At 47.4% G+C, this 20,750-nt stretch overlaps 10 protein-coding genes across 10 annotated transcripts; 6 read left to right on the forward strand and 4 right to left on the reverse strand.

Annotated features, from left to right (window-relative positions):
• Window positions 1-788: 788 nt before the first annotated feature.
• On the forward strand, window positions 789-1,525 carry FMAN_15132 (uncharacterized protein; the record flags this gene model as incomplete). Its single annotated transcript, XM_041822527.1, has 3 exons — window positions 789-849; window positions 900-1,053; window positions 1,108-1,525. 3 exons carry the CDS (start codon window positions 789-791, stop codon window positions 1,523-1,525), a joined length of 633 nt encoding a protein of 210 aa, XP_041688198.1.
• Window positions 1,526-2,704: 1,179 nt separating this feature from the next.
• On the forward strand, window positions 2,705-5,185 carry FMAN_15131 (uncharacterized protein; the record flags this gene model as incomplete). Its single annotated transcript, XM_041822528.1, has 1 exon — window positions 2,705-5,185. The coding sequence occupies one exon, from the start codon at window positions 2,705-2,707 to the stop codon at window positions 5,183-5,185; it is 2,481 nt and encodes an 826-aa protein (XP_041688199.1).
• A 206-nt stretch (window positions 5,186-5,391) lies between these two features.
• FMAN_15130 (uncharacterized protein) lies at window positions 5,392-6,732 on the reverse strand (the record flags this gene model as incomplete). Its single annotated transcript, XM_041822529.1, has 2 exons — window positions 5,392-6,166; window positions 6,218-6,732. The coding sequence occupies 2 exons, from the start codon at window positions 6,730-6,732 to the stop codon at window positions 5,392-5,394; spliced, it is 1,290 nt and encodes a 429-aa protein (XP_041688200.1).
• Window positions 6,733-7,017: 285 nt separating this feature from the next.
• FMAN_15129 (putative branched-chain amino acids aminotransferase) lies at window positions 7,018-8,306 on the forward strand (the record flags this gene model as incomplete). The annotated part of the gene is made up of 3 exons (XM_041822530.1): window positions 7,018-7,468; window positions 7,515-8,095; window positions 8,145-8,306. The coding sequence occupies 3 exons, from the start codon at window positions 7,018-7,020 to the stop codon at window positions 8,304-8,306; spliced, it is 1,194 nt and encodes a 397-aa protein (XP_041688201.1).
• A 256-nt stretch (window positions 8,307-8,562) lies between these two features.
• On the forward strand, window positions 8,563-9,978 carry FMAN_15128 (uncharacterized protein; the record flags this gene model as incomplete). Its single annotated transcript, XM_041822531.1, has 1 exon — window positions 8,563-9,978. The coding sequence occupies one exon, from the start codon at window positions 8,563-8,565 to the stop codon at window positions 9,976-9,978; it is 1,416 nt and encodes a 471-aa protein (XP_041688202.1).
• Window positions 9,979-10,991: 1,013 nt separating this feature from the next.
• Window positions 10,992-12,301, forward strand: FMAN_15127 (uncharacterized protein; the record flags this gene model as incomplete). The annotated part of the gene is made up of 6 exons (XM_041822532.1): window positions 10,992-11,115; window positions 11,165-11,284; window positions 11,354-11,381; window positions 11,436-11,620; window positions 11,672-12,045; window positions 12,107-12,301. The coding sequence occupies 6 exons, from the start codon at window positions 10,992-10,994 to the stop codon at window positions 12,299-12,301; spliced, it is 1,026 nt and encodes a 341-aa protein (XP_041688203.1).
• Window positions 12,302-12,965: 664 nt separating this feature from the next.
• On the forward strand, window positions 12,966-14,484 carry FMAN_15126 (uncharacterized protein; the record flags this gene model as incomplete). The annotated part of the gene is made up of 2 exons (XM_041822533.1): window positions 12,966-13,072; window positions 13,119-14,484. The coding sequence occupies 2 exons, from the start codon at window positions 12,966-12,968 to the stop codon at window positions 14,482-14,484; spliced, it is 1,473 nt and encodes a 490-aa protein (XP_041688204.1).
• A 470-nt stretch (window positions 14,485-14,954) lies between these two features.
• FMAN_15125 (uncharacterized protein) lies at window positions 14,955-16,581 on the reverse strand (the record flags this gene model as incomplete). The annotated part of the gene is made up of 2 exons (XM_041822535.1): window positions 14,955-16,396; window positions 16,467-16,581. The coding sequence occupies 2 exons, from the start codon at window positions 16,579-16,581 to the stop codon at window positions 14,955-14,957; spliced, it is 1,557 nt and encodes a 518-aa protein (XP_041688205.1).
• Window positions 16,582-16,986: 405 nt separating this feature from the next.
• FMAN_15124 (uncharacterized protein) lies at window positions 16,987-18,254 on the reverse strand (the record flags this gene model as incomplete). The annotated part of the gene is made up of 2 exons (XM_041822536.1): window positions 16,987-17,733; window positions 17,931-18,254. The coding sequence occupies 2 exons, from the start codon at window positions 18,252-18,254 to the stop codon at window positions 16,987-16,989; spliced, it is 1,071 nt and encodes a 356-aa protein (XP_041688206.1).
• Window positions 18,255-19,784: 1,530 nt separating this feature from the next.
• Window positions 19,785-20,218, reverse strand: FMAN_15123 (uncharacterized protein; the record flags this gene model as incomplete). Its single annotated transcript, XM_041822537.1, has 3 exons — window positions 19,785-19,948; window positions 19,998-20,150; window positions 20,203-20,218. The coding sequence occupies 3 exons, from the start codon at window positions 20,216-20,218 to the stop codon at window positions 19,785-19,787; spliced, it is 333 nt and encodes a 110-aa protein (XP_041688207.1).
• Between the last annotated feature and the right edge of the window lie 532 nt (window positions 20,219-20,750).

Consider the following 20,750-nt stretch of genomic DNA (forward strand, 5'->3'; position numbering starts at 1 on the left):
ACTCACATTAGCTGCAAACAATACTTTCATGTTAGTTGCGTCTCACTTACAAGGTCTGGGGGTCAATACTATCTCAATAGGAAGACGTGCATGCAGTGTGATATTCGGTAAGGACATGCCTGTATAAAGCCATAAAGAAAAGTCTCCTAATTTGAGCTGCAATAATGTGCAAGCCCTGGCCTAGCCTCCTTTTCAAAGCCATCTTTTGATACCTGTTATTGGCTAGCTATTTGGTGCTATTTTAAACGCCTGCTGATTTTATGCTCAGCCTCGTGCCTGAAAGGCCAACCAATAGAACTCATACGAGGAATCTCACCGCTTATCCCCCGCTCCTGCGAAAGACGCCAGACTCTTCTGTATCAGACTGGAACTAAGACAAGACCAGCCATCTAATTATGAGCAGACAACTCCCAATTCGGCCAGAGCAAGGATCCTACGTTCAATTCCAAGTTGCAACGAGCCAACCCAGAACCCCCAAAAACCGAAACAGAGACGTTTTGGCAAAGCTCCGCGAGTCAATTCCCCAGAATGAGACTCAGTGGCAACAGGCCCGTGACCTTCACGGCTATAGTACAGTAGACGATGTACTGCAAAAGACAAGAGAAATACTGGAAAACAAAATCGCGAAGGCAGATTTGCGGAACTTCTTATCAATCGCATCTTGTTGTGTTGATTGGCATCTGGGGAGAAAGCAAGAGGCCTACCAAAACTTCAAGATACAGATCAGTGATGCAACCGAATTGACGATACAGAGGTATATGTCTTACCTACGTGCCATGCTCCAAGCCATGGATCGAGTGTACCTCCGGGGACCACGTCATCGCGTCTTTGAAGGGACTCTTTTGTATTGTATGTGTCGAATTGACTGTCCTGGTTCAGTTCTCTTATTTGCATCATAGCACGTATTACGCCATCATTTCTTGCACATTACACCAAAGAGACAGGAGAGTTCGATTCCTGTTTCCCGACCTTTAGTTGCATACACCCTGAAACACAGGCATCATTGCCCCTCGCACCCGCATTTATTCTCAAGTATCGATATCCCCAGCACAGGTGAGATGTCACAGTGACGAGATATTCAATCACTCATTAACTTATTTATAATAGCTTTGGAGATATCTGCGCTGCTCTGGGTACAGAGTCCCTCGATGAAAAAAATTACGCCAAATTCATCTCCGTTCTGGAGAGTGGAAGGCCAATACCAACAGTACTGTCGCTACCAGCGCAAGCCCCGTATACTGCTCTTTCTGTCATAAAATGTCAGCCCGAGTCAGCTGAAGATGATCAAAGAGTTTCCGAAAAGCCCATCAATGATCTAGACATATTCGCACTCCCAAAAGGCTTCCCCTTAGTCTATAAGATATACGGTGTCCCAGATGCCGTTCAGCAATTATTACAAGAAGCAACTCACAGAATAAACTACGACAGTCTACGAGAAGTGCCAGATACGCCCCTGCTTGAGTTTCAATGGATTGATGATTATGACATCATAGTTGATGAAGTAGTTGGTGACTTGGTCGGTTAAATCTTGTAATGATAGAATCCCATGCTGATTTGTTACCGATCAGATTGAACAAAACCTTCTGCCACAACAGCCATTTCGAAGGTACAAGTCGCTCTATCAACATGAGCCCGGATCCATTTCTGTTCCGCCTGGTTGGATCAAGATTATCATACCCTTCACCTTGGGACATCAGGTTTGTCAGGTTTCGATAGCTGCGACAACTGTTGCGAAGCAAAATGTTATATGGGACACTAAGGTGGGGTTAATCCTTGGCAGCGATGTGTTATTCTCAACAACTTGCCAAATCTGGTATTGTTCTGTATCTATTGCTCTGAGCTCTTGATAATAAGTAAGGAACAAGCCTATTTATTACCTATAGAATACAATTATAAATGTTGGCATTCTGAATTTATGCAATATCTCTAATATCTGCACTACAAACACCGATAATGAGGTTGTTCTACAGTGAACACAGCTTACATGTTGAACTTCACTGGCTAAGAATCACACTCGTATGAGCTTGGAACAATTCCCCTGCAGATTACAGTTTTAAAATCTTCTTACAATTAGTAGAAAGAGAAGCTTAAATCACCCCAAAATCAGGTAAAAAGGAGTTTTATTTTTATTTCTATAAAGGCATTAAATACTAGATGAAAGTTACCTCAAATCATTCTGAGGAGTATCGTTCAGGGTAGAGGTGAAGATGGCGATCGATCGGCCGATAAGATAACGACGGCCGATAACGATAAGCAAGGTTAACGCGCCAACACGCTCCCTTTAAACCAAGTCACGCAACTCCAATTCCAGCCATTGACTCACATGCACCACAATTGGCTGTTCCGTCGGCCCATTTCACACCAAGTCACGAGTTACCGCGTCCGACTCGTGGTCCCATCATTCGACTGAGCATCCTAATCAACGCGTGAGGACCGTGTTTCACCAGAATGGCCAGGCTTCTATATGGCCATTCTGGCTTGTGTCGTCAGAGTCACACCAGTTCTCGGTGAATTGACGGTGGTTTGATGGCAAAGACGCGGTACAGAAACGCGTTACATGTAAACAATGTAGAATATTAAATGAATGATTGAACCGCAAGAGAAGTTTACAGGCCGATCTTGCATTTCGCGTCAAGATCGCAGACAATTTTATGCACCTTGTACTGCACTTCTAATTGCTCAATTACTTCCCCAGACCTTAATCATGTCCTCCAACATTGGCCTCGTCGATGAGTACCTCGCCAAAGGAACGTGGAAGACCGCTGAGAACGCCAACTCAACCTACTCCCACCAAGGACTCATGCAATACGTCTCCAACCAGATCATTTCTCAATACTGGCTCGAAAAGATCTACACCGAAGAGATCCGAAAATATGACCACGAGAATCGCTTCCATATTCACGACCTCGGCTTCCTAAGCGCGTATTGCTCGGGCTGGAGCATTGAAGACATTCTTCTGCAAGGCTTTGGCGGCGTTGAGAATAAGATTCAATGCCGTCCTGCGAAGCACCTCAACACTGCGCTTAACCAGATTGTCAATTTTCTGTTTACTCTGCAAGGTGAACTTGCTGGTGCCCAGGCTTTGTCTAGCTTTGACACGTATCTTGCACCCTTCATCCGCAGCGATGCACTGTCCTACACCGATGTATTCAAATACGTTCAGAGCTTCGTTTACTCCCTCAATGTCCCGACCCGAAGCGGTTTCCAAGCGCCATTCACGAACCTTTCTCTCGATCTCATCTGCCCGAAACGACTTGGCGATCAATGTGTTATCATCGGTGGCGAGCTTCGAACCGATTCGGTATACAGTGATTTCCAGGAAGAGATGGATATACTCAACAAGGCATTTGCTGAAGTTATGATGCAAGGAGATGGAAACGGCAATATCTTTTCTTTCCCTATCCCGACTTATAATGTCTCTGATGGGATTGATTGGGAATCGCCACGGTGGCAGAGCATCTGGGAGATGACCGCCAAGTATGGCGTTCCATACTTTGCCAACTTCATCAATAGTGATCTCGATCCTGAGGACTTTCGGTCCATGTGTTGTCGCTTGAGGCTTGATCTCAGTAAGCTTCACTGCAGAGTCGGCGGTCAATATGGCGCAAGTCCGTTGACTGGCTCTGTTGGAGTTGTCACGATCAATTTGCCCAACCTGGCATACCGATCCAACGGTTCGAAGGAGACGTTCATGGACGAGTTGACAAGCACGTTAAGAGTGGCCAAGGACTCTTTGGAGATCAAGCGAAAACTGGTGGACGAGAATTCGACGCTATATCCCTACGCCGCTCACTATCTGTCAGCTACCAAGCATCGCACTGGGTCATACTGGACCAATCACTTCAGCACCATCGGCGTCAATGGTATGAACGAGGCACTCGTCGATCTTCTTGGCGAGGGTATTGGTCAGAGACAAGACTTTGCCCTTGAAGTTCTAGAGTTCATCAAGGACCAACTCCAGGAATTCCAGAAGGAAACAGGTAACCTCTACAACCTCGAAGCCAGTCCAGCAGAGAGCACATGCTACAAATTTGCCAAGCGAGACAAGGAACTCTTCCCCGATAAAGATATTCCTACGTACTACACCAACTCCACGATGCTACCTGTCGATACAACGGAGGATCTCTTCGAAGCTATGGACCATCAGGAGGCCCTTCAGTGTTCTTACACTGGTGGAACTGTCTTTCATGCTTTCCTCGGCGAACAGCTGCCGAGTTGGAAGTTGGCTAGAGACTTGATCAAGACTCTCACCGCACGCTTTCGCATTCCGTACATCACACTCACTCCAACGTTCAGTATCTGTCCGACTCACGGATACAGAGCAGGCGAGCAGCCAGAGTGCACAGCGTGCGGAGAATTGACGCTCGTTTACTCACGTATTGTCGGGTACTTTCGACCCACAAGGGATTGGAATCGTGGCAAGTCGAAGGAGTTTGTGCAAAGAAAGGTGTACAAGTATGAGACAGGCCTGGAACGTCTGACTAATGACAACAAGATTCAAGAACTGGAGAAGCAAGTCGCTGCGATTAAAGATCTTCCTGTTGCTGGCTACATTAAGAGCACTCTGAGTGACTACCCAGGCAAGATGCAAGCTTCTATCATGTTTACATCTCGCTGCAATCTCGCCTGTCCTTGGTGTCACAATGGCCCATTAGTCCAAGGAGAGTGTGACGATGTTACCATTTTAGACGTCTTCCGTCACATTACATCAACGTCTCACGGGTCACTCGTTGTTTCAGGCGGTGAGCCAACCATCCACAAAGGTCTCCTCCCCTTCCTCAGAATCCTCAGAGCCGCTGGGATCAGCGTCAAGCTCGACTCAAACGGCACATCCCCCGAGGTCCTCAAAGAAGTCTTCTCCGAGAATCTCGTCGACTTTGTCGCGATGGACATCAAGTGTGCTTTGGAGAACTACAAGCGTGTCACAGGTAAAAAGGTCAAGCCGAAGCTTCTCGAAGCTAGTATCGATCTTATCAAGAGTAGCGGAGTACCTTATGAGTTCCGTACGACGGTTGTACCAGAATTAGTTGATGTTGAGGACTTGTTTGAGGCGAAGAGGTTGTCGGGAAAAAAGCTAACGATGCAGAGGTTCAGAAATGGCGAGACATTGTTGGATGAGAAGTTTAGGACGTTTCAGGAGCATACGGATGAGGAGTTCGATAAGTTGGTGAGTCAGGTTGCGTAATATGGAATGTCTATCTTTCACAGTTAGGTCACGGTCTTATATGAATAAGAATGCCAATTAATGATAGAGGTGTGAATTCAGTAAATATTTCGTGTGTTCGGTGTTGCTCACCAGACAGATTCGGCTCTATTGCAACATCGCACGGTATGAAAGGCAGCGCTGAGTGCAATCAGAGACCCCGAGACGTATCTGGTGAAATGTTCGGACTAGAATCCAATAAATGCATTCTTCCCTCCACTCAAAGGTAAACTAATCAACCCAGCCTTCTTCCGAAACATGTCCATCCACTGTGGATTATCCGCCCACGTCGAATCCCAAGAATTATCAGGGCCGTATATAATCTCGCTCATCTTTCGTTGTATCTGGCGATCCGACGGCACATGGCCTTTCGAGATCTCGGTAGATACATATTGTAACAAGAGCCTCTGTACCTCCTGGTGAGAGTGCGGAACCTCTGATTCTCTCGAGCTCGCCTCAGTGGTGCTAAACGGGCTCAAGGCGTATGTGTCGACACGGTGGTCAACTCGTGAAGCAGAAAATGGCTCCATAGTCCGCCGCTGATCACCTATCAAGAACGCAGGCATGTCATTCTCCACGAGCTCCTCAATACTCTTATCAAAACCACGGTCACCTTTCCATTCTCTCATATCTGTACCTGACCGAAAGTGCAAAGCAAGATGCCTCTGCCTTTCTGTCCAAGTGTCCAGTTGAGCATCACAAAATCCACATCTTGATCTTACATCATCTATCGACGAAAGCCAGCTCTTCATGGAGTCATTGAAGTTGCAGCCTTGATGAAAGAGGCGAAGATGTTGTCTTAGGTGATCCTTCCGGTGGAACAGTCGTGCAGATTCTGGTTGCGCAGCACAGGCTGAATAGTTGTGAGTCTCTGGGTGGTCTGTCGAGGGGTTGAGACATTTGCAGAAGATGCAGTACGAATTTCCATCTGTTTGTTGTATTACCGGTCCGTATCTTGAGCATCTACAAATACATCAGTTATTATAAATCGGAAACGGCTTGACTCATACTCACTTCCATTGCTCAAGAGTTAAGTGCATTGTTGTCTCATGCCTTTGCCAGTCATGTTTTGTTTTAAAGGCATCCGTGCAAAAGGTGCACTGGTACCTTCGTTTAGTCGTCTCCCTCTCTCGTGCGGTGTTGATGTTCTGGCGTGTCTGTCTCCTTCTCCGTCTCAATCGAAAAGCCGACGCGATTGGTGAAGTCAGGGAATCTACAGACCCCACGGATGAATCTGATGGGGCGCCATAGTATCCGCTGGACGATAGCCCTGAGACATCTTCAGCCAAAGTATCACTAGATGCGAGTGCCCCAGAAGTTGTGCAATCCAAGGAGTCCAATGATTCGACTGATAAGTGCTGTAACCCTGTCCGGGGCGGGCCGCCGTCGGTAACATCGGCTTCTGTATTCAGCGTCCCGCTATCGAGCCCGGAATTACTATCCAGAACATCGTCATGGTGGTGAAGCCATGAGAGCCAGTCGTCTTCGTCAGGTAACGTACCGCCTCGTGGAGAACCTGGTGCACTCATGTCCAATTCAATTCGTAAAACGAGAATTTGGTCCAAGGCGTGAGGAGGGGATCGGCATATCGGAGGTGGCAACCGAACTTATCGCTGGCGTTGTCACAGGGCGCAAAATTAGCTTGCGCCCTTCATGATGACCCACTTCTGCAGGTGAAGGGAGCTACTGGACACGAAAGGGTTGGCCATGTCAACTCCGTGATAAGGTGCATTGCATTGACTATTTATTGCACAAGTCATAGTAGACAGAGACTTATTAGGTGCTTGCATCTTATCCATCCCTATCATTTTGCCATGTCTGCACACGCTTCTACTCGTCCCAACGGCACAAATGGTTCTACAGCCTCCGTGAAGGCACAGCTCGATGCATCAAAGCTCAAGTTCGATTTGACAACTGCGCTGAAGGATGTCCCCAAGCCCGGATCCGCTGAGCTGTGGGAACAGAATGTCGCTACAGACCACATGGTTACCTGTCGCTGGACGGTACAGAACGGCTGGGAAGATCCAGTTATCAAGGCCTTCGGCGACTTGACTATTTCGCCCCTCGCATCTTGCCTTCATTATGCCACCCAGTGTTTCGAAGGCATGAAGGTTTATCGCGGTTATGATAACCGCGTTAGACTCTTTAGACCCGATCGAAATGCAAGGCGCCTGGTCATGAGCGCCGAGAGAGTTTCTCTCCCGGGTTTTGATCCCGAGCAGCTCGTCGAGTTGATCAAAGCCTTGGTTCGTGTTGATGCGAAAAGTAAGTATTCCTATCTACACACCACTCATCGCTCACAACGTGGTAGGATGGCTGTCAGAACCCGGCAGCTTTCGGTACATCAGACCAGCATTGATCGGAACCGGCCGCCAACTGGGTGTCCAGATCCCCAAGGAAGCCATCTTGATGGTCACGATGGTGTGCTGGCCCGACTTCTCCACCGAGGTTCCTCCAGGCGTAGAGCCAAGATCGGATCTACGTCTCATCACATCGAGGAATGACACCATCAGGGCGTGGCCTGGTGGCTTTGGTTACGCCAAGGTTGGTGCGAATTACGGCCCTAGCTTTGCATCTCATTGCGAAGCGCAACAGGCTGGCTACGACCAGGTCTTGTGGTTGTTGGGCGAGAAAGGACAAGTCACCGAGGCTGGGGCCAGTAATTTCTTCGCGGTCGTCCGAGACGAAAAGACTTTCAAGCCGATTCTACTCACGGCGCCGTTGACGGATCGAGTTATTCTCGATGGTGTTACCAGAAGGTCTGTTCTGGATTTGGTTGAAAGTCGGCTTTCCCAGGAGCTCGAGGTCAGAGAAGCAAAATTTACAATCAAAGATGTTGAGAAGGCTTGGAAAAATGGTCTCCTTCAGGAGGCTTTCGTGTCTGGCACTGCTGTGAGTAGCCCCCAATCAACCTGTGGGGCGATTGACTAACTCGTCGTAGTTCTTCATCAAGAATGTATCGACCATTCGGGTTGGTGATTTTAACATCGACTTGCCGCAGAAGCAAGACGATGGGAGTGCATTTGGCCCACGGATCAAGAATTGGTTGAAGGATATTATGTTCGGAGCCGAAGATCATGAATGGGGTGTTATTGTCGATTGAGAGAACGCCGAATAGATTTTCCCGTATTATTCAGATCAATTGTACAAAGATTGCAAAGTGGTTGTGCTGTTGTTTATTATACTACCGACAGATTTAATGTTTGGCAGCCAGTAGGGGGACTATCGCCATTGCGCAAAATCCCTCGTGCGACCCAGACGATGTGGGGCTGGGAAGGCCTCAAATCCTTAAAGTCTCCCGTTGCTCCTCTTTCTCGTGCATCTCATGTCGAAGCCAAGCAACGAATCCCATAATCCAAATGGTCAAGCACGCTCCAGTGACTCTAGGTGTTTTGGGTCGATACTATTCGGCCCGGCATACTTTGGGACAGTACCGCTCAGCATGTGTAACAGCAACGTACAGAATATCGTTCCCGGATGACTCATTGTTGAACGAACTTGATAATGCACTCGAACATGCTCTACAAGCCACTATTCGAGAGCATGCCGGTCTACGGTATGGCATTTGCGACGAGAAGGTAGATGGTGTTCCGCTGTTCAGGCAGATCCGCACGTTCGACTCCCAGGACGTGATGAAAGTCGTCACAAACCGACCTCATGCTGGGGAAGGTGAGGGTATGTCGGATGAGCGTCTATCCAGAGAGCTCGAAAGCCGTCATTCGGAGCTTTGGCCTGAGAACAAGCCAGCTTGGAAGGTTGTTGTCCTCAAGGATACGAACAACTGCAAGCCAGACCGCTCTCTCACAATGCACATTGCCTTCTTTGCACACCACGCTATTGCAGATGGATTAAGCGGCGTTGCTTTCCATGCATCACTGATGAGCAATCTTAAACTCGACACAGCCATTTCTGCGAAATGGCCCCTGGAGTTGAACGAGATACAAAACCCTCCGCCAACAATCGAAGAAAGTGTGGATTGTCTTTCGTGTAACTGCACTGTCTGCACAACTCCCGACAAATCTGACGATCCAGTTTGGGCGGGAGGTCCTATATCTACGGCACCGACGGAAAACTACAAGTCCCGTGTTAGAATAGTGACAGTCCCCGCGGCCCCATTTTCCGACTTGCTGAGAAAATGTAAGCAGGCCAATGTCACAGTCACCGGTCTCCTACACGCAATCATATGCACTTCCTTAAAACGTTCTATCAAGGAAGATGTCCCTGGCTTCCGAGCTGTTACGCCCTTTTCAGCACGACGACATACTGGAGCATGTGACGCAGAAATCGTCAACCATATCTCTTATATGACGAGCTATGTATCCCAAGAAGATCTGCAGAGGATTGAGGACTGCGCACGTGGTTCTGCAGCTGAAGAGCAGCATATTATAGATCTTGCGCGCCGGTTCAGCAACGAAGTAGCGACAAAGGCCAAAGAGTTCCCGCATGGAAGTATGGCTACGAAACTCAGTCAAGTCCAGGATATCCTACAAGAATGTCAAAGCCAAGGCGGTACAGAGAGACGGTACACATATGAGCTTTCGAATCTGGGCTCAGTTTCAAGCATTTGTCCGCTAGAAGGGAGTGGTATCAAACTTGACAGATTGGTCTTCACACAATGCGGGTTTGTTGCTGGTCCCGCGTTGGGATTCAACTGTGTTAGCACTAGGGGAGGGGATTTCACTATCAGTATTACTTGGCAAAGAGGGATTGTCGCAGAATCTGTCGTGGAAGACGTTGCTCAAGAGCTAGAAACACGACTTGGGACTTTTCAGTAATCCTACGAAATTCTTTACTCTTTCTTTGTTTTATCCCCAGCTGGTCCGCTTTTGTAATCTGATCTCTCAATGCAACTTAAATGGCGAGGCTGATGATATGCACACCTGAAATGAATGCATTTCTTCGTATCACGATGCAAGCCCAGCGTGTCTCAATGAGGTCACTCATTGCCTGCGGGAAGCTAACGTAGTTGTCGTTGTGGGGCATATAATGTAGACCTACAGCTACAGGTGGAGAGGCTCTGAAGGGCGTATTTTCAGGCGCAAATTCACCGCTTCACGCTAAGTCTTGGTGCAAAGCCGTTCGGTCGAGGGCGTGAGCCCGGGCGCAACATGACCTCGCCGATGTTCGCAGGCGACAAGGCGTAGAGCTTAAGGCGTAGGGCGCTGCAGTTCTTTGATAAGAGCGATATTTTCAAGTTCTGCGTAGTGGCCCAGATCACGACAGAATGGCACCTGAAACGAAATCAGAAGATGTGAAGGAATGGATCGTCCTTGTTCCCGACAACAGAGGCTCGTTAGAGACGCGGATGAGAGTCAGAGAGTAAGTGATGCAATACCTTGATCACGACTCTTCAAAGATACAAACTTCATTCAGAACACATATCAAGGAAATGCTCAAACATATCGACTCTGGATTATTCCAAATGGGCGGGGGCACTTTGGATGGAGATAGCGTTGACGGAAGCGCCATCATCGCCCGTGCCAAATCCGAAGCCGATGTACTAGCTGTCCTCAAGAATGACGTCTACGCCAGAAGCGGAGTCTGGGATTTAGAAAATATCAAGTTCATTCCTGTATGTGTACCAATCCAAGACGAGATTGTAATTAACGAAGGAATAGTTTAAATGCGTGTATAGACGGGAGCATATTGACGGTGCTGTCATGGGCGCTGCATGGAAATTCTGAAGCGGGGTTATTGGCTTAGATTAATAATTCAGGGTACTTATATAAGGTCCAGTCCACTAATTCACATCCCATCTCACTAAAACCAACACCAGTCAACATCAACCATGGAGTCAATGGTAATTCTTCAAAAAGGCAGCGGCCTCACCCAAGGGAATATCACCTTGCCTCCCCTGAAAGAGCATCAGGTCTATGTCAAGGTTGAATACGCAGCCTTCAATCCAACTGATCGTACGTTCGGCCGCCTATGATAGAAACTTCGTGTCGCTGATTTGGTAAGGCCTGGCTCTTGACGTCAACGCCTTCGGAGACGGCGCAGTACTCGGCTGTGACTTTGCTGGTAAAGTCGTGGAAGCCCATTCAACTGTGACTAAATTGAAGCCCGGCGACAGTATTGCTGGTTTTGTATGGGGCGGTGGGTTCAATAAGGCCTTAATATGTCAATAGAGGAGAAGCTCACATGTTGTAGGAGAGATCAAGGGCCTAGGAGCCTACTCGTGAGTTTGTGTGACATTGATGGCATCTTCGATGAAGCTGATCAAAATTCGCAGGACGTACACAATCGCTGATGAGCGACTTTCCTTCAAGATACCCGAAAACATCAATCCGGCTGAGGCTTCATCAGTACCTCTGGCCGCTAACGCAGCATGGCTTGCTCTGTTCTCGGACGATTGTCTTGCGCTCAATACCGACGATACAGCTGGTAAAACCCCGCTATTGATCTGGGGAGGTAACAGTACGTATTCAACTCAGTATTTGATGTGTGAACATACTGAGTGATTGATAGCAACCGTTGGCTATTTCGCCATTCAGATCGCCAAGCTTTATAATATCGAAGTCGCTACAACCTGCAGCCCTAAAAGCTTCGATAAGATGCGACAAGCTGGCGCAACTCATGTCTTTGACTACAACGATGAGGACGTCGTATCCAAGATCAGATCTGCACTTCCAAACCTGCAGCATGTGTTTGATACAGTTGGTAACGAAACCTCCTCAGCGACTGCAGCAAGGTCAATCAGCCAACCAGAAGGTGTGCTATGCACCGTTCGCCCAGGCAAAGCAAACACCCAAGATGTTCCATCTCATGTCAAGGTCACGGATGTATTCGTATTTACTGCTTTTCCTACAGAGCATAGTTATCGCGGTAAGGCGCATTGGCCTGTAAGTGTCATCTGTATTCGCTGCCAATTTACCTGGGGTCGTTCTTCTAACATGTTGATAGGTGAAAATAAAGGATCACAAACTGAGTGCCGACTTTCATGGTCAGTTAGAGACGCTACTTGGGAACGGATCTCTTAAGCCGTCTCCCATCCGTCATATGGGACAGCTGAGCCCGTCTTCCGTTGAGAAAGCGATGGATCTCAACCGGCAAGGTTCGATCTCGGGCGAAAAGCTTGTCTTTGAAGGCTTTTCCTAGGATGTCAGCCTGCGATGATTGTCCAACATTGGAATAAGATGCATCCGATCAAAGTAGTTCCTTTGCTTACCAAGCAATAGAAAAAAGAGAGAAAGTCGCTTTCATCACTCCAAGATCCACTGACGTATCTCGATGCTACGTAAACACCATCTCCACTTGGCCAAGAGAAACAAAGGTCCCTCGTATACATCCGTCACAGCCACTTACTCATCATCCCAAGAACCATCAAGCTATGACAAATATTCCATCCCCTTGGCACTTCTGTAAAAGAACCTCTTGGCCGCATCTATCAGGCTATTTCCCAAGATAATCATCTCTTGATAAGCACGCAAAATACCAAGCAGCGGGGTCGAGATAAAAGGCTGTATACAGATCGGGAAGTTGGTATTATGCATATTTCTTAGTGTCGGCTTGGCATGTTGCATCGTCAATTACCGACCTTCCCGATTCAACGCTGATCTTCACGGACTAGTTGCCAAACACTGGTGATTACTCCGTGATAGAGATATTTGCGGGGCGGATCACGCAAGATTGTTGAAGAATTGAAGGAACTTGTGTTGATTGATGAGGGGTTGCGTATTTATTCTGGCCATTTTCCGGGTATAAAGGTGAAAGGTTTCTTCTCGCCATTGTTGCCTCTGAATGCGACACAAAGCCATTCATCATGAAGTTGACTACAGCTGCTGCCCTTCTGGCTCTTTCGCCTTTGGCGGATGCTACCAAGCCTCCAGTGAGCTCAAAGAGGCTTCAAAAGCTAATCACTGAAAAAGGGTACGTCATAGAACACCATTCAGATGCCTTCCGCTGACCACTCCAGGTTGATGCACAACTTGAAGAAACTCAATGACATCGCCTACGCCAACGGAGGAAACCGTGCCTTTGGTCTTCCAGGATACGCTGCCTCAGTGGACTTTATCTATCACGAGATCTCTAAGCTGAAGGGCTTCAAGACATGGAAGCAAGACTTTCCTGCCAACTTCACTCAAACTCTTGCAGCTGAGGTCACCGTCGATGACGAAACTTTCAGGACTGTCGCTTTGACTTACACCCCCAGCACTTCTGAGGACGGTGTAACAGCTGAGCTTGTCCATGGTCCTGAAGGTACAGCTGCATGTGATGCCGCAAACTATGAGGGGCTCGATGTTGAAGGAAAGGTTGTACTCGTCGAGCGTGGTCTTTGCCCTGATGGTACTACTTTCGCAGGCAAGGTTAAACCTGCAGCTGCTGCTGGTGCTCAAGTCGTTGTTATTTATAACTCAGACGAGGCCAAGCTCACAGCTGGTACCCTATCAGCCCCTAACCCAAAGGAGTACGTCCCCACTGGTCTTATTGATCAAGACCCCGGAAAGGCGCTCAAGGCTCGTCTCGATGCTGGTGAGAAACTCGAGGTGTTTGTCAAGATCATCCAGACCATCGAAACGCGCATCACCCAGAACGTCTTTGCCGAAACCAAGGGAGGCGATGGCGAGAACGTCGTCATGCTGGGAGCTCATCTTGACTCAGTCCAAGCAGGCCCTGGTATCAACGATGATGGATCGGGAACTTCGCTCATCCTCGAAACAGCAAAGGGTCTGCAGCACTTTTCCACCAAGCTCAAGATCCGATTTGGATGGTGGGGTGCTGAGGAGAACGGCCTTGTTGGATCTCGCTACTACGTCAACAACCTCAAGACCCCGGACGTCGATAATCTCTTGGCGTATCTGAACTTCGACATGGTATCTCGTGGTTTCTTCGGTGTTTTTGATGGAACCGGTGAGAAGGTTGGTCCTGGTGGACCTCCAGGCTCTGACGTTATCGAGGATCTTTTCAGAGAGTTCTTTGAGAAGGAAAAAATCGAAGTTACACCCGTTGGCTTGACTGGTGGAACTGATTATGTTGCCTTCCGGGAAGTCATCGAGAAGCCAGTTGGTGGTCTCTTCACTGGCACTGGTCTTGAGCAGGATGCTTGTTATCACCAAGCTTGCGATAACATCACGAACCCCGTTCCTGAGACGCTTCACATCAACGCGAAGGCTGCTGCACATGTTCTAAGCAAGCTCGCCATTGATGGTGTTAAACTTATTCCTAAGACACCGTCCAACACTACGGTTGGTTCTATCAAGAGGGTTAGAGATGCGGCTTCGTTGCATTTGCATGATGTCACTGGTTTCGAAGGAAAGCCCTGTGATCATGACATCATCTAAAGGGTCAATGAATGAACCTCTATATTTATAGGTATGAAGAATTAGGATATTGCAGACCGTCCCGGCTGTTGCTGTTTCTGTGAATTGCCCCTTGATATGTTAATGTCATCGGCTTAAAATATCGCCACCACCCTCTGCCTAAGTCCGGTTGACAGAGACCCAAAAGTGGCAAGACCGGGCTGCTCAAGATACGCGGCGGCCTCTTGAAAACACCTCATCCAAATATCCAGTCTGATGGGAAGATTGTCCCACAGAGCTTAACCTTAAAGGCTGCTGTCATTCCCATAGTTCCAGAGAGAACGTGCATATCGCTAAAAGCCAGTGTCGCCCTTAATTCCCAAGTACTCAGGAGCGCCGCTACGAAGTCGCTGGGGGTCTATAGCAATTTCGTCTAGTCTCTTCATCCATCCTTCAAGATCAGAAGGCAGATAAGGCAATGTCATGCGAGAATCCTCGTGCTGGTGGTCTCTCTACACGACACCACAGTCCTCTGCGTGTCTCAAGTTTTTCTCTGTAAGCTCCCGCCTATTGGTTTCTTCTAGGTTGCCTTGGATCTTTGGAGCCCAAACGTCTCGGATAAATGAGCTCCTGTCTGAACTGGATATACTGCCGCTTCTGATCTCAAACTCCTCGACAAGGTCTTCGAGTAACTGAAGGAAAGCGGAGTCCTCATCATGAATCTCCTCAATGTCGTCGGACTCCCAAACAGGGATTGATCCCATGTTCTCAAGGCCATAGCATGTATGACGGAGCCCTAGGGCAGAGAATGTAAGATAGCGTAAGACGGCTGGATACACCCAGCTGTATGCGCCACCAATATCAGGGAGCAGCGCTTGAAGACTCTCCGACAGCTTCGTCAATCGATCCATAAGAGTTTGGAGCCCTTCAAATGACCAAGTACGCCACCCAAGGCCTTCTAAGAATCTAATCAGAGGTGTGCAGCCTTTCAAAGAGCAGTGACATTGGCTTTCTCCATAAGCAGCGTCTGAAAATGTTACCTTGGAGACTTTTAGCGGCAATATATCATAAGCAACCCAGTTCCATCTCAACCCGTTCCCAAATGAAGCCATCAGATAATGAGCCCAGGTTGTACATGGTGTAACACCCGGTACAAGGTCCAACGGAACATCCGATGCAATGTCGACACCATCATCGACTATCCAATCAATATAAGATAGGTCGGGCCTACCATAGCATTTTCCTTGTATGACGCTCTCTACAATGGAGCGGAAAACGTCGATGAAAGCATGTTCCCTGCTGAACCCATTTGACAACGCAATTTCTGCAGTTTCTCGGTCACATATATACTCATAAATAGACTTTGGCCTTTTGGATGCGTGAGTTAATTTGTCCTGCTCAAATACCATGATACTCTTTTCAATATTGCATGATCGAGCTGTCAGACAGCTTTGGACGTTGGCAGCGTTTCTATCAAGAGTCTTCCCTTGGCATAAGCCGAGCTCCTTGATTTCTTCAGTGGGTAATGTAGTCGCCGCAAGTAGTTCCAAGCTATTCCTTCTTTGTGCAAGGTGCTGGATAATGGATGTTTTGGTACGTAGACAGTGACTCTCTAAACCCATATCTAGGGAGTGTTGGAACAATACTGACGATGATTCGAGAAGGAGGTCGACCATTTTGTAAGCGTCATTATCTTGCTTTTGTGAGGATTTGAACATTGCATAGTCAATCGGGTAAAGCTGGATGTTATCAGTGCAGTTGAGTATGTCGGGATCAGCTGCTTCTAGGATAATCGAGAGAAGATTGGGATTTCCGACTTGGATAGCTATGTGGACTGGCGACCGTCCACAGTAGTCCACTTCTCTCATGTACGATGGGTATTGTTTTACTAAGAACTGGACAGTTTCTTCCTCTTCCGTCAGAATTGCTTGACTAAGCGGGTTGAACCCAAAATCTGTATTCGTTCAGGGTCTTTTCATTCAAGGGACTAGGAGTATAGTATATGCATTTAGTTACAGACGTACTTCCAGCTATTTGAGGGAACTCTTTGAGAGCCTCGATGTTGCGTGAAGGCGTATGAGGTGACCCCTGATAGGCATGCCTTGTTAAGTCATCGCAGCATGCCAAAAGTGTTGACATGGTTTCCATCCGGTCTTTTATCTTGATTAACCAATCACTTTCAGTCACTAGAGAAAGAAAATGCAGGCTATTTGATAACTGTTTACGTCTTTCACTTTCTAGTGGTGAGCAACTAGAGATTAACCTACTTAGTATCAGGATTATGTGCCACTGGCACATTAATGGCGGCTAGAGCACGAAAGATGTATGCAATATCATCTACCGGTATTTTCTTTAATTCAAACCGCTGCAAGCAGGAAATTCAGTATATAGTGGCTGACAAGATAAAACTGAACTCACCCCTCGACACAGTCTCGCTGCCAGAATATCGAGTATCGACTGACCGCATGCATTCGTATCAGACGGTGACGCCAGGTGATTGGTGTAACAGAGCTCAAGTCGTCTAATACAAGATTCTGCGACTGCTTAGTGATATTCAGCCCCTAGAACTTGACCAGGCCCCCTTTTCAGGGCACATAGGCTGTCAATTATCCTAAATGCTGGTGAGGAATGTTCGTTGATCGTTGCGGTCCAGGTAATGTTCTGGGCTAGGTTCAGTCCACCAGCGCCAGTTTTAAGAGACATTGAGAAGCGGACAGCATGCGACAATATTCTCGTAATGCGTGGAACGGAAAACCCGATGGCATTCATCTTCTTTTGAGTCGGCGATACCAGTTTTGAAAAGCGACATTCTGGTGTATGGTAGACTGTTTTTTCAAGCTCTGTTTCGAAGAACAACATTCCCCAGCGAACTTCCTTGCGGATCCGGTCACGACGTCTTGCACCATAGCAACATTGATTCCCACGACTTTGGACGTTCTTGAAATTGGCTTTCGGGATTCCATGGTCTGCCATTTGAGTCGCGACGTGAGGCGATAGATTCCTCACAGCATCGCACAACGTTTTGAGATCCTGTTGATATGCCACCAGTTGAGCGGATTGATGTTGAGCGTTGGGAATATTGCGTAAATGGGACAGAATCTCGTCGATTCTTGGATCAAACGGGGCTAATGATACTCGTTGCGATATATTCTTGATCTCTTGGTGAGATTGAGTCAAGGTGTCATTCGCCAGCTTCAAGGCCCCTGATTGCTGCAGCGTTGCCCCAGAAATGTTCCCGGCTGTCACCTGGATGATGTTGACAGAATTTTGTAAGTCCAGAATAGCTTTCTCCTAATTATTCAACATGGCCCTGAAATGGCAACACACGTGAGTTGTAGGCATCAAGCTAATTCAAATGGAAGTCCTTACAGATGCAATGCCGATAATGACAACTTTATGATACTATTTGCCGACTCTAATCTTTCCTCCAGTCGGGAAAGATTTCTCTGTTTGAAAGGGTAATTCCATTTCTGCAGAGACCCTTTGACCTTGCTGATAGGATCGTCTGAGGGAATCTGTGGCCCTTTCAAGTCGTTGAGAAGCGCATCGAGAGCAGTGAGTTCAGCTTCGCATGAAACCTTGCAGTCTTGAACGACGTGTTTGGCTGCAGCTTGTTCATCGTTGACCTTGAGGATTGTGTCGCCAAGGACTTTCAGCGATGCTTGGAAGGCATTGACATACTGCTTAGCCCGTTGCAGATCTTCGTCTCGTCCCTTCACGGCGTCGAGATATTGAGTGATTCCAGTGTATAACTGAAGACCAAACGAAATTACACCGATAGCATTACCGGTTATGCCGACTGGATCTGCCATGCCAATAGTAATGTTGTTATGACAGACGTTGATGTTTTACGCAGGAGGGGAAACGTAAGGATGGTTACTGCATGGAAAGTGGCCCAGTTATGGCTTAGCAGAATTAGGTCAGCCTACAGCCTAACCGTCCCATGTTGTGTAACCACCCCATTGGTGTTTGGCTTGGGTCCAACTGCCACCAGATGTTGACTGATTATCAGCGAAACTAAGCACTTATAGAGAGAATGATGAGAAACTCGTCAAGTACGAATTTATACCACGAAAGGCAAGAAGTCAATTCAATCCCAAGAAGTTGAAAAGAATTTGTACTAGTCTGTAGAAGCAGCCCCAAATGAACGGCACAACGAAGCTTTGTTTTCACACACACACCCCCCCCCCCCAGCAATCAATCTATCCCACCTTTCTCCACTAGGCGATTCAGGGAAGGGTTTTCCATCAAATTGTGACTGGCAGCGGATGAGTCGCGCCTCGTCCTATACGTCCCAAAAGATAACAGTTGCTACTCGGACATAGATAGTAGACCCTAAAGGTACCACAAATAGTTCGAACTTTGGTATAGGCGTCTTCAATAAAATTTCGTGCCTAGTAGTTTCATGAAATATGCGTATGTAATTTCGTTGGAAATTTACTCTTCTATCAGTCGTCTAAGGGAAATCAATGGCTCGAGATGCCTCGTTCCTCCAGTCCGGCGAGAGCGTCATCACCTTTCTAGTAGAGATTGTCAGCATGACACACATAATAGAAAGAGCACATGGGATCAGATCCGACAGTTATGGTATAGTTCTGGCATGAGAATCGGCGACAAGGAAATATGATAGATGTTACTGTTGTCGAAACGACTGACCTGGTGAAACGATAGCGGGGAAGATACCTGTAAATTCGACCTACTGGGACCCTACTCATAAGTGGGGCTTCTGATAGGTCAGATCTACGGATAAGCAGTCTTGGGGAGGAAAGAAAACTCAGGACCTTGATCCTGCATAATAAAAAGACTCAGATAGCTTAGTATAAGTCTAAGATACCTTTATTAAGTTTATTTCATCTCTCTATACTGAGGTTTAATATTTTCTTACTCCTTAAGGGCAGTTTAATATTAACTGTTACCCTATCTAAAAGGCCATCTTAGCTATTATAATTCAGAGAACGTAAACATAAATATATCTGATAGGGAGCCCTAATATATACCAGTGCGACCTCCTCAAGCTGCCATATACGCATTGCTTTCAACTTCACGATTGGCTGCCCCTTTATGAAACTACAAACTAGGGTTATTCTACGTTAGATGCATAATTTATACATCGTAGGGCTAGCTGTGTATATCGTATTAAGCTTAACTGCATCCTCTGCCAGCTAAGCACGGCAAGCTCTAAAAGTCCTCACTGTATAGCCGGTCCAAACACTCCAGATAGCATATCAACATTCTCCACAGCTATCAGTGCCATAGAGCACGTCATCAGAGCGCAGAAAGTTTGATTCAAATTTAATCGTTATTCATGATCTTCAGTTATTTAAGCTCGTCCTACAGTAAAACTAGTACTCTTGTTGAAGAGCTTCCTCTGCATGTCGGCGACCATGACGCTTAGCTTCCTCTCGATCAATAAAGTCCAGACCCTTAGTCTCAACCTCTCGATCGACGAAAGCACCAATGGCTCCAGCAATAAACTCCTTAGCCTTGGCGTGGCTATCGGGCTTACCTACATGATCGTCAGCGAACGGCTGGTGAACACGAGCCATATAACATACCATTGCGGGCTACGTGCTCCTCATATGCCTTAGCGGCCTCAAAGGCAGCGGCACCGCCGATGAGCTCGTGGGATAGCTTAGCTTTGTGCTGCTCGTTGCCGGAGTCGGAGTACTCGTTGTACTGCTCGAACTTCTCGACGATCTCGGTGTTGTCTAGGTGATTAGTTAGCTAACAGCACTGAACATATAGCTTAGGAGAACTAACTATCGAACCAGCCCATTGTGAATGATGTATTTGGTGATAGTAAATAAAGTGATAAAGATGTAGGATGTTTGAATAAAGATTGATGCACACAGAAAAGCTCAAAACTTTATACCTTGAGGGGTCCAGGGGTCTTCTACCTAGACCAGGCTACTCTACTCTATTCTGCACATGTCGATTCTATTCTAAACTTGGAAACAGGCGGGCTGCCTCGAGCAAGTTTCAAGCCATGACGGTGTGCGAGCCAGTAGTGGCTGAAGTCGTAGCTCATCGGATCTCACGGCTCATAACACAAGGGCCACTTCGGCAATCGATGCCGTGCGAGCTCGGATAAGCGGCGCGCTAGAACTCCACTGGAGGACGTAATCATCAATCAACGCGATGATGGGCTGTGGAAGATGGGGGTTTCAGCTGGCATTGACGAATGTATTTCTTGACAGTCTACGCGGTGACTGTAGATGCCGTGTTTGCCGAGAGTTTGAGGGGATTGCTACAGGTTGCTAATACTGCGTGGGAATGGCGTGGCGGGGGATAGCTATGAAGTCATGGAA

The sequence above is a fragment of the Fusarium mangiferae genome (assembly GCF_900044065.1).
Source record: "Fusarium mangiferae strain MRC7560 genome assembly, contig: FMAN_scaffold014, whole genome shotgun sequence".
Lineage (NCBI taxonomy): Eukaryota > Fungi > Ascomycota > Sordariomycetes > Hypocreales > Nectriaceae > Fusarium > Fusarium mangiferae.